General features: G+C 36.8%; 2 protein-coding genes across 2 annotated transcripts; one reads left to right on the top strand and one right to left on the bottom strand.

The window, feature by feature from the left end:
• The first annotated feature begins 6,825 nt into the window (after window positions 1-6,825).
• LOC145167414 (uncharacterized) lies at window positions 6,826-8,776 on the top strand. Its single transcript, XM_079086616.1, has one exon. The coding sequence runs from the start codon at window positions 7,045-7,047 to the stop codon at window positions 8,656-8,658; it is 1,614 nt and encodes a 537-aa protein (XP_078942742.1). The 5' UTR covers window positions 6,826-7,044; the 3' UTR covers window positions 8,659-8,776.
• A 794-nt stretch (window positions 8,777-9,570) lies between these two features.
• On the bottom strand, window positions 9,571-11,302 carry LOC145167413 (uncharacterized). Its single transcript, XM_079086615.1, has one exon. The coding sequence runs from the start codon at window positions 11,300-11,302 to the stop codon at window positions 9,689-9,691; it is 1,614 nt and encodes a 537-aa protein (XP_078942741.1). The 3' UTR covers window positions 9,571-9,688.
• Window positions 11,303-11,542: the final 240 nt, after the last annotated feature.

Below are 11,542 nucleotides of genomic sequence, written 5' to 3' on the forward strand. Positions count from 1 at the left end.
TTGATTTCTTTTTCAGGCCAACGACATTTCGTGAAATGCAGGTGGATGAGACAATAAACCGGTATCAAATTCTTCAAATGAAACCAATAACCAATAATGTTAACAAGTTCTTGATATTTAAGCCATTAATTCTTAAACCGATTAGAAGAATAACTTGGTTCTTGATATTTAAGTTATTATCCAGGTAATCCATGTTTTAGGAATCAATGGTACTCTACCTCTATTTATGTATTAATGATCATTTTGTGATTCTTATTACAATTTTAAATCTCTTTAATGAATTTGGTAGTTTTTTTGGGTTTCTTTTGTCATGATTAAGGCTAATTGGCATCTTGTTTCCACTCCTTGTTTATAGGGTTGTAATTCTGTTCATTTACTTATACACTACTTTTTTCATCATATATAAACGATTTGCACTGATACTTTGTGTATTATTCTCTTACAGCCTAATTCATCCATAAGTACACTTCTTCATGCAGTTTTGTTGGATAATAAACCTAATCAAGTTACCAATGTAAGTCTAATTTTAGAGTCATTGATATATTTATCCTTTCATTTGGCCTATTAGGTTATACCCGAGGATGTATTTGACTAATCCATTATATTGCGTATGTCATCTGTCATATAATCATCAATTTTTTTTCTGAGACCATTTCTTCTTTGTGTAGTTTGTAAAATCCTTGCTAAGCAAAGGTCATGGTAGAGTTTGGATTTTTAGAATGTTTTTTATAGGCTATCGACCAGTTCAATCTTTTCACGAGGAAAAGGTAGTTTTATTCCCTGGGTTTTAATCTTGTTGCTGCTGGTTCACTCTGCTTAGCCACTGGAGTTGGTGAGGATATGATTGTTAACAGGTTAGTCAAGTAATAATAATGATTAATGAGTTTTGTTTTGACTACTTTTTTAAACCTCAAGCGCTGGAAGTGAAATATTCTGATTTAACTTTTTTTTTGGAAAGTATGAAGTATGAAAGAGTATGAAGAGAGGGCGGTGTATCTTGCTTTAAACCGGTCGAAACTTGAAGAGCTGAAGAGCAAACTTAAGTTATCACGCCTTACTTGTCCTCTCTTTGGCACATCCCGCTAGGTAAGCTCACGGAATTGGAATTTGCGATTCCATTCCATTCCTAAATGGATGGGATTCATTTCCTATAATTTCAAGGGTTGAAGGAACTCAATTCCATTCATTTTTTCTTTTTTATTATTTAAAGACCATAATACACTCATTATATAGATTGTGAAAATTAAAAACAATTTAATTAAATGGATGGAATTATTCAAATCTGATGATTGAAGGATTTTTACCATATATTCCTAGTGAATGGTGGAAGGAATTGAATTCCATTCATAATTTTTATCAAATACCAAAATAACCTTATTTGTATATAATAAAAGACAAACAAACCTTCATCATATATGATAAAAAACCAAAATACTTTAGTGAATATATACTTTGATATAAAAAATTTAAATTACTTAATTTTTATTTTTGAATTCCATTTCATTATGATTTGATTCCATGATATTGGCAATCCCTTAAAACAAATTCCATGTCATATAACAACATTCTACTAACCAAATACCCCTAGAGAATAGAGATAGATTGTTGTTCATACTGTAGTTATATGTTTTAAGGGGATTATTTTTTTTATAGGTGAAAAGCTTGGAAAGGGCGTATTTTAAGATGTGGAATGTATACTGTTTGGGTGAACAACCTCAGTACTTGAAAGTGGTGGAGAATGATACAGAATATCCTTATGATCATTAGTGATAAGTAATGTCCCTGGTAGGTGAGGCTTATGGGTGTGCGAGCTGGCATCCCTGTTGATAAGGCTGAAAAAGAGAAGCTAGAAATCATTTATCCAAACGGAACTTAATCTAAAAAAAGGAAACAAGCCCAAAGTCGGCTTATATTTTATATTGGAAACTTGAATCATATTCTTCTTTCTTACATAAATTCTATTGAAAATAAGTATGCAAGTTTATGGGGGCTTCAAAGTTATCCTTTTTGTCTAGAGTATGGCTCAAAGCTAAATTTTAATATTTTACACAGGTATGGGTTGTATTGAATTGTTGCAATGACAATTGGCAAACGGTAATTTACTATTTCACTCTTTCATATTAACTTTTATAACTACATGTGTATTAAATTTTAATATTTTATACATGTATGGGCTGTATTGAATTGCTGCAATGACAATTGGCAAAAGGTATTTTACTATTTCACTCTTTCATATTAACTTTTATAATCTACATGTGTATTAAATTTTAATATTTTATACAGGTATGGGCTGTATTGAAGCCTGGATTCTTGGCAAAAGGTATTTTACTACATGTGTATTAAATTTTAATATTTTATAACATAGATTGATGATGCTTGAAGCCTTTTTGAATACTAATGTGTTGATGATGAAAACATGTATCATGTGGAAACAGAAGCATAACAATAAGAAGTAGAAACAAGGTGTCCCTTTATAGCAATGTAGTATTAGGTTATATAGTTAGGGAAAACTTCTTGTTTCCATATTTTTGTATTATGCGTAAATGAGTATCGTAAAGACGTGTCGTAAAAGTATATCGTAAATGGTTGCTGAAGTTTATGACACGCAAATGTGTGTCATCTTCATTTATGACTGGGGCTTTAATGATACGCAATGTGTGTCTTAAACGAGCGTCGTAAGGTTACGAAACGCAAATGCGTGTCATCTTCCTTTATGACAGGGTCTTCCTTGACACGCAATGCGTGTCATAAATGTGCGTCGTAAATGTGTTTCGTAATTACGCGTCGTAACTGTGTGTCGTAAATAGACGACACGCAAAATCATGTCGTCTTTCGTTTTGACAGGGCCTTCCTTGACACGCATTTGTGTGTCGTCTGAGTGTTTTACGGCATGCATTGCGTGTCGTAAAAGACTGTTTTTGTAGTAGTGAAATCCTCAGTTTGAGTTCATACACACCCGGGAGTGTGTCTGAATCCCTCAAACCAAGGCTCTGATAACAACTTGTAACGTCCCAAAATTTAAGACCAAAAATTTCATTTTTGTAATAATAAACCATCATCCAAATCTTTTTCATAAAACCATAATGAAATCAGAGTATGTCAATAATCATCCAAATACATCAAAGTCAAATAAAATGCGGAACAATATGGTGTTTGCAATGCGATCATCTCGAGCTTTTCCCCTTTGATCTGGAAGTACCTGAAACATAAACTGAAAACCATAAACATGAAGCTTAGTGAGTCCCCTAAAATACCACATACCATACATACATAACAGTCAAGCATATCTGGGTACCCACAACCCCTTCGATCTCTTTCAACCGGTACTGGGTATATTTCAACCCATTCGGTCTCTTTCAACCGGTATTGGGTATATTTCAATCTGTTCGCTCTCTTTTAACCGGTATTGGGTATATTTCAACCCGTTCGGCCTTTTTCAACTGGTATTGGGTATATTTCAACCCCTCTGGTCTCTTTCAACCGGTACTGGGTATATTTCAACCCTTTCGGTCTCTTTCAACCGGTACCGGGTCTATTTCACCCCTACCACTACCACATAAAATCATAACAAAAGAGTCACAGATATATCAAGCAAATACAGGCATAACGGACAATTGTCACAAAGACAATCATCATACTACAAGCATAAACGAGTGGGCCGACATTGGTGCCTTCGACCCACGAATACACGAATACAGTGAAGGAAACTCACCTCAAACTGCTGGAAAACAGAAAACTGCTCAGACTAAATAATCAATAAAAATCAATAAAAATCCAATTAAAATAATCAATAAAAATCCAATTAACAATAAAAATCAGACTAAATAGTGTTGATTCGGAAGTCCCAACACTAAATAATCAATAAAAATCCAATTAACAATTGGGCCTTAAACTATAACTTATGAATCCCATTAATTTGTCCAACGCCCAGGGTAAAAGACCATTTTACCCTTTCCTCATTTGCCCCAACAACCAAGGACCAACCTAATGACTCCAAAAGCCTAATATGGCCCAAATTCCTACATGAGGCCCAAAACCCATTATGGGCCTAAATCCAAGAAGGCCCAAAGCCTAAAAATGCCCCTATGGTCAAAAATACTATTGGCCCAGCAAGTTCCAAGCCCTAAAAGTCCAAATATGGCCCAAAATGCGAAAGTCAACAAAAAGTCAAGTTGTTGAGTATGCTCGGCGTACTCAGACTTACACCCAGCGTACTCCCTCCGGGGCAAGTACGTGCGGCGTACGAGCTGGGTACGCCCAACGTACTCCACAGACAACCAACCCTCCCATTAAGCACTTTATCAGTTAAGCCATTAAGCTAAACTCCCTCCGGGGCCAATACGTACAGCGTACGAGCTGGGTACGCCCAACGTACTCCACAGACAACCAACCCTTCCATTAAGGTAACTCTAACTCATGCATGGGCCAAGATGACTCATCTAGATTGCATTTTTATGAACAAGGGACCTCAAAAATGCCAAGATCTACCATCCCCAGCTTCTGGAGTAGCTCATACTCTCAAGCATGGCTTAAAGGACCATAAAAAGCATAAAAACAAGCCGTAAACTAGAACTATCATAAGGAACCATCAAGTTAGGATCTTTATACCTCAAATAGCTTGCAAAGTTGATGAAGATTTTGGATCTTCAAACTCCAAGTCCACCAAAGCTTCGCCTCTTTCAAAGGATCCAAAAACACCTCAAAATCACAAAAAAGCTCACAAACACTCAAATGAGGGCTAGGGTTGTTCTTAGGGTTTTAAGAGATGAAGGCTGGTCATAAGAAACCCCAAAGGCAACTTAAGGTGTTTAAATAGGGCACAAACCCTACAAATTAGGGTTTTCCCCAACTAAGCGTACGCCCAACGTATGTGGGTGCCTCCGCGATCATGCATCGAGCCGGTACGCCCATCGTACTCGGCTAGGGGCTAAAACCATCAACCTTCCGAAAGCCATAATTTCTTCGTTCTAAGTCCGATTTCGACGTGCTTTACATCCACAGAAAGGTCATGAGAAGCTCAACAATTCTATCAACTCTCCTTTGCCTTAAAACTTTCTGATCTTAAATCCAAACTTCATAAAATGCCCGAACTATCACTTTACGATTATACCCTTAGGCTCCAAAACACAAACTGAACTCTCGGATCACCTAATCTATATTATCTACATCCAAGGGGTCTAAATCTCTCCTTCCCCAACGCCCATAGCCTTATGATAATTGATCATCGGGTCACGGCCCCGAATTAGGAAACGATTCAAAATAGGGTGTTACATACCTGTTACATATGTAGACATATTGTGTTTGGGTTGAGGCGGTCCTGCTTTGTGCTGAAGGCCAAGACACCCGGGGCAGTCCAGATAGGTTGTAGGCCCTGCGAGGCCGTCCAGTTATGCCGAAGGCCCATAGAGCGGTCCAGATATGTTGTAGGCCCTATGAGACGGTCCAGTCAGGCTAAAGGCTCATATTCGCATGCTTTTGTTCGTTATATTGTGTGATGGGGAACTCACTAAGCTTTGGCTTACAATTTCAGTTTATTATTTCAGGTACTTCGGATGATCGTGGGAAAGCAAACGCTTGATCGTGCACGTCTTTCTATTTTCATTATATTTACTCTCAGGACAATCTGATATGATTTTACTTTTGAAACGATGGTTTTTCTTGTAAACGATTATGGAAAATGATTGTTTTTGAAAAGTTGAAATTTATTGTGATTTTTGGGATGTTACAAGATGTCAGAATACCACAATTATATAACAGATTACGATCATATATCATTATGTCCTATTGAACATCTACACAAAACGGAAGCTAAATCCATAAAATCACCAAGAATAGCTTTGGTTTTTTCAGAAATATTTAGGTATCAGCTATACGTTTCTAACAACAATTTTAATCCAAAACCCATTATTACAAAGGTAGTTTTCTATTTGCACTGTATATTTCAATGTGCAAGAGTGGGTGGTCTTAAAAAACATGTTAAATCTTAATTGCAAAAATTTAACAAAAAAAAGACAATATACTTGGCCGTCTTTGTCCAAGATTGCACGTTTGTGAAAAGTAAGACGTTATATTTTGTGCTTCTTTAATTTTTGTAAAAGCAAATGTTTTGTTTGCAACAAAAGGCACAAAAAATGGTTTGAAATAGGTAAATTACACTAATCGTCCTCGTGCAGTGTTAAAAGGCACGTTCGGTCCCTATTTTCAAAAATTAACTCGGATCGTCCCTGGGTTGCACTTTTCTTAAACGGTTAGTCCTTATCGTCGTTAGTGTTGCCGTTTAAATACCCTGCGTGCCTTGGGTATTTTTGTCTTTTTAAGTCAAATACCCTTCACCTATTTAGAACATACACTCACTTTATCTCTCTCATCTATGTGTGCATATGAGGGAGATTTTCGGGGAAACCCCTTCTTAAAACCTAGGACCTGCAACTAATAACTAATAGCCGGAGGAAAAAAATAGACGGAGACGATGACGCGTGACTAGGATAGAAGGAAGGGGAAGGGGGATGGTGGTTCTACGCCCTTTAAAAGGGGGTTAAATCGTTCTCAGGGACTCCCTTATCGTTCTATACTATACTCTTCCTTGACAATCGGACGATCACCTGAAGAACAACAATGGTTATTGCTCCCATTGATTCACCAGCATCTCACAACAGTCGCAAATGGTCTATTGCTCCATCTGCAGATCCCGATTATGTACCTTCGAATGCCAATCCGTCACTTTCGCCACCTCACACACCTCGTGGGGCTGCCAAGCGCTAATCCGGCTCTGATAATACTTTTCAGACCACTATGGTCCCTTCAAGGCTCCGTTCCTTCTCATCCCGATGTGGATTCCTCTACTACCTTTCTCCAGTCGCTACTCATTATTCCCTTCTTTCTTTACACCGTTCATCATTTTCAGAACCAGGTAACCAAATCTTACCCCCCAAAACGATTTTAGGTCGTTTTCATTCGACTTCTTCCTCCAATCGAGCTAAACATCCTCGATCTATATTCGAGCAAATTACTAACCTTGATGATGCCCTCAAACTGTTCGATGAAATGACACATAAACAACCTCTCCCTTCAGTTCTTAAATTCAACAGGTTGTTGCAAGCTGTTACCAAAATGAAACATTATTCTTGTTCGATTGAACTTTTTAAACAAATGAATCTCATTTGTGTTCCTGTGAATGCCTACACTATTAGCATTGTGATCAAGTGCTGTTGCCAAATGCACCGTACAAGTGAAGGATTTGCAGTCTTAGGCTATGGCTTCATACGCGATATATTACCGAATGTATGCACCTTTATCACACTCTTAAATGGACTCGTTCTAGAAGATAGAATCCTCAAAGCTGAAAAGTTATTGAAGAAGCTTATCAAAGAAGGACTTTGTAAGCCTAATGCAATTATGTACAACACTATGATTAAAGGGCTTTGCAGATTTGGTAATAATGATACGGCCATTGCTTTGCTTAAATTAATGGATGGAAGGGGTTGTAAACCTGATGTGGTCACATATAACACCATCATTGATAGTCTTTGCAAGGACAAAATGGTCGATGACGCTTTAAAGCTCTTCAATGAAATGGTCTTCCACAAAGGCATCCTACCAGATGTTGTGACTTACAATTCTTTGATTCATGGCCTTTGTAACTTATGTCGTTGGGATGATGTCTCTAATTTGCTCAAAGAGATGGAGGACCAAAGTATCTCTCTAGATGTTCGGACATATAGTATATTAGTTGATGCACTTTGCAAGGAAGGGAAGGTGGAGGATGCAAATTGTATTATCAACTTAATGATTGAAAGAGGGATTGATCCTAATGTAGTGACTTACAGTTCGCTTATTGATGGGTATTGTTTGCGAGGTGAAATGAGCAAAGCAAACGAAGTTTTTAATTTGATGGGGTCTCAAGGTCTGGTCCCTGATATTCTCACTTATAATAGTTTATTGAATGGGTATTGTAAGAAATTGTTGATAGAAGAGGCCATGCATTTGTTTAATGAAATAACTAAAAAAGGTATGAAACCCGATGTGATCGCTTACAGTACCATGATACAGGGATTGTTTCGAGTTGGACGTGGTAAAGTTGCATATGATCTGTTTCATGAGATGCGAACAAACAAACTGATGCCAAATGAAAGCACTTACACAATAGTCTTGAAGGGTCTATGCAACAACAAACAAGTGGACGAAGCACTCTCTTTGTTCCATTTGATGGGTGGCAACAAGCTAAATTCCTATATAAAGGTGTACACTATACTCATTGATGGTGCAAGTAGAACTGGGAAACTTGATGTTGCAAGGGTTCTTTTTAATGACCTAAATGTTAAAGGTTTGCAACCTCATGTTAGGACATATAATGTGATGATTAATGGTTTTTGCCGCGAAGGTCTTGTGGGGGAAGCAAAAGAGTTGTTTCTTAAGATGGAAGAAAGAGGTTTCCTGCCAAATAGCGTGACTTACAACGTTCTTCTCCAAGGATTACTTAAAAACCAACAACATGATACCATAGAGATGCTTTTACTGGAAATGGAAGGGAAAGGTTTCTCAGTTGATGCTACAACTGTATCGCTATTACTTGATCATATAAAAGCTAGATCTTTAGATGCTTCTTTGCTTAAGCTGATTGGTAAGCTTGTGCCAAAAGAAGGAGTGGATGCTCTTTGATTTACAGTATAAATGGCATCTTGGTTTGTAAAATGTGTGCTTTTGCCCATCCTTGGTTTGCAAGTTTGTTATGGTTCAATTATCTTTTTTGTCATATTTTGACTCGCTCTCTGTTGTAATCTGCTTACTTTTTCAATTTTATCACATTTATGTTGAACGTTACATTTACATATGTTGCATATTTTAATATCTACTCAATATTTGTCTATTATTATCAGCCTTTTAATACGACCATATATATTTCAGTGTATGTTTGTATTTAACTTGATGAACTCAGCATGTAATTTCATGCTTTTCCCTGAGTATTGCTAACATGAAGGGTAATATGCTTTATTATGGAATTTGGATGAACATAAGAATAATAAAACGTTTTTAATTTGATGTTATGGATGCTTGGATGTTTCATAAAAAGGAGAGGCCACAAAATATCTTTTAATTATTCTTGGCTGATAAACTTTATTGGTGATATGGTTGGTTCATGTGTTGGTATTGGAGAAAGGATGAAATTAAAGTTTTTGGCTGATAAACTTTATCCTTTCTCCAATACCAACACATGAACCATATCACCAATAAAGTTTATCAGCCAAGAATAATTAAAAGATATTTTGTGGCCTCTCCTTTTTATGAAACATCCAAGCACTCCATAACATCAAATTAAAGACGTTTTATTATTCTTATGTTCATCCAAATTCCATAATAAAGCATATTACCCTTCATGTTAGCAATACTCAGGGAAAAGCATGAAATTACATGCTGAGTTCATCAAGTTAAATACAAACATACACTGAAATATATATGGTCGTATTAAAAGGCTGATAATAATAGACAAATATTGAGTAGATATTAAAATATGCAACATATGTAAATGTAACGTTCAACATAAATGTGATAAAATTGAAAAAGTAAGCAGATTACAACAGAGAGCGAGTCAAAATATGACAAAAAAGATAATTGAACCATAACAAACTTGCAAACCAAGGATGGGCAAAAGCACACATTTTACAAACCAAGATGCCATTTATACTGTAAATCAAAGAGCATCCACTCCTTCTTTTGGCACAAGCTTACCAATCAGCTTAAGCAAAGAAGCATCTAAAGATCTAGCTTTTATATGATCAAGTAATAGCGATACAGTTGTAGCATCAACTGAGAAACCTTTCCCTTCCATTTCCAGTAAAAGCATCTCTATGGTATCATGTTGTTGGTTTTTAAGTAATCCTTGGAGAAGAACGTTGTAAGTCACGCTATTTGGCAGGAAACCTCTTTCTTCCATCTTAAGAAACAACTCTTTTGCTTCCCCCACAAGACCTTCGCGGCAAAAACCATTAATCATCACATTATATGTCCTAACATGAGGTTGCAAACCTTTAACATTTAGGTCATTAAAAAGAACCCTTGCAACATCAAGTTTCCCAGTTCTACTTGCACCATCAATGAGTATAGTGTACACCTTTATATAGGAATTTAGCTTGTTGCCACCCATCAAATGGAACAAAGAGAGTGCTTCGTCCACTTGTTTGTTGTTGCATAGACCCTTCAAGACTATTGTGTAAGTGCTTTCATTTAGCATCAGTTTGTTTGTTCGCATCTCATGAAACAGATCATATGCAACTTTACCACGTCCAACTCGAAACAATCCCTGTATCATGGTACTGTAAGCGATCACATCGGGTTTCATACCTTTTTTAGTTATTTCATTAAACAAATGCATGGCCTCTTCTATCAACAATTTCTTACAATACCCATTCAATAAACTATTATAAGTGAGAATATCAGGGACCAGACCTTGAGACCCCATCAAATTAAAAACTTCGTTTGCTTTGCTCATTTCACCTCGCAAACAATACCCATCAATAAGCGAACTGTAAGTCACTACATTAGGATCAATCCCTCTTTCAATCATTAAGTTGATAATACAATTTGCATCCTCCACCTTCCCTTCCTTGCAAAGTGCATCAACTAATATACTATATGTCCGAACATCTAGAGAGATACTTTGGTCCTCCATCTCTTTGAGCAAATTAGAGACATCATCCCAACGACATAAGTTACAAAGGCCATGAATCAAAGAATTGTAAGTCACAACATCTGGTAGGATGCCTTTGTGGAAGACCATTTCATTGAAGAGCTTTAAAGCGTCATCGACCATTTTGTCCTTGCAAAGACTATCAATGATGGTGTTATATGTGACCACATCAGGTTTACAACCCCTTCCATCCATCAATTTAAGCAAAGCAATGGCCGTTTCATTATTACCAAATCCGCAAAGCCCTTTAATCATAGTGTTGTACATAATTGCATTAGGCTTACAAAGTCCTTCTTTGATCAGCTTCTTGAATAACTTTTCAGCTTTGAGGATTCTATCTTCTAGAACGAGTCCATTTAAGAGTGTGCTAAAGGTGCAGACATTCGGTAATATATCGCGTTTGAAGCCATAGCCTAAGACTGCAAATCCTTCACTTGTGCGGTGCATTTGGCAACAACACTTGATCACAATGCTAATAGTGTAGGCATTCACAGGAACACAAATGAGATTCATTTGTTTAAAAAGTTCAATCGAACAAGAATATTGTTTCATTTTGGTAACAGCTTGCAACAACCTGTTGAATTTAAGAACTGAAGGGAGAGGTTGTTTATGTGTCATTTCATCGAACAGTTTGAGGGCATCATCAAGGTTAGTAATTTGCTCGAATATAGATCGAGGATGTTTAGCTCGATTGGAGGAAGAAGTCGAATGAAAACGACCTAAAATCGTTTTGGGGGGTAAGATTTGGTTACCTGGTTCTGAAAATGATGAACGGTGTAAAGAAAGAAGGGAATAATGAGTAGCGAAGATACCTTTGGATTTGTTTAAGGGATGGGAGACGATAAAAGAAGCACCATT

This window comes from Lactuca virosa, chromosome 3 (assembly GCF_052849685.1).
Source record: "Lactuca virosa cultivar CGN04683 chromosome 3, Lactuca_virosa_CGN04683_v6, whole genome shotgun sequence".
Lineage (NCBI taxonomy): Eukaryota > Viridiplantae > Streptophyta > Magnoliopsida > Asterales > Asteraceae > Lactuca > Lactuca virosa.

Bases quoted from the DNA above. Each gene is read 5' to 3' on its own strand.
- LOC145167413 (XM_079086615.1), bottom strand. From the start codon at position 11,302: ATGACACATAAACAACCTCTCCCTTCAGTTCTTAAATTCAACAGGTTG.
- LOC145167414 (XM_079086616.1), top strand. From the start codon at position 7,045: ATGACACATAAACAACCTCTCCCTTCAGTTCTTAAATTCAACAGGTTG.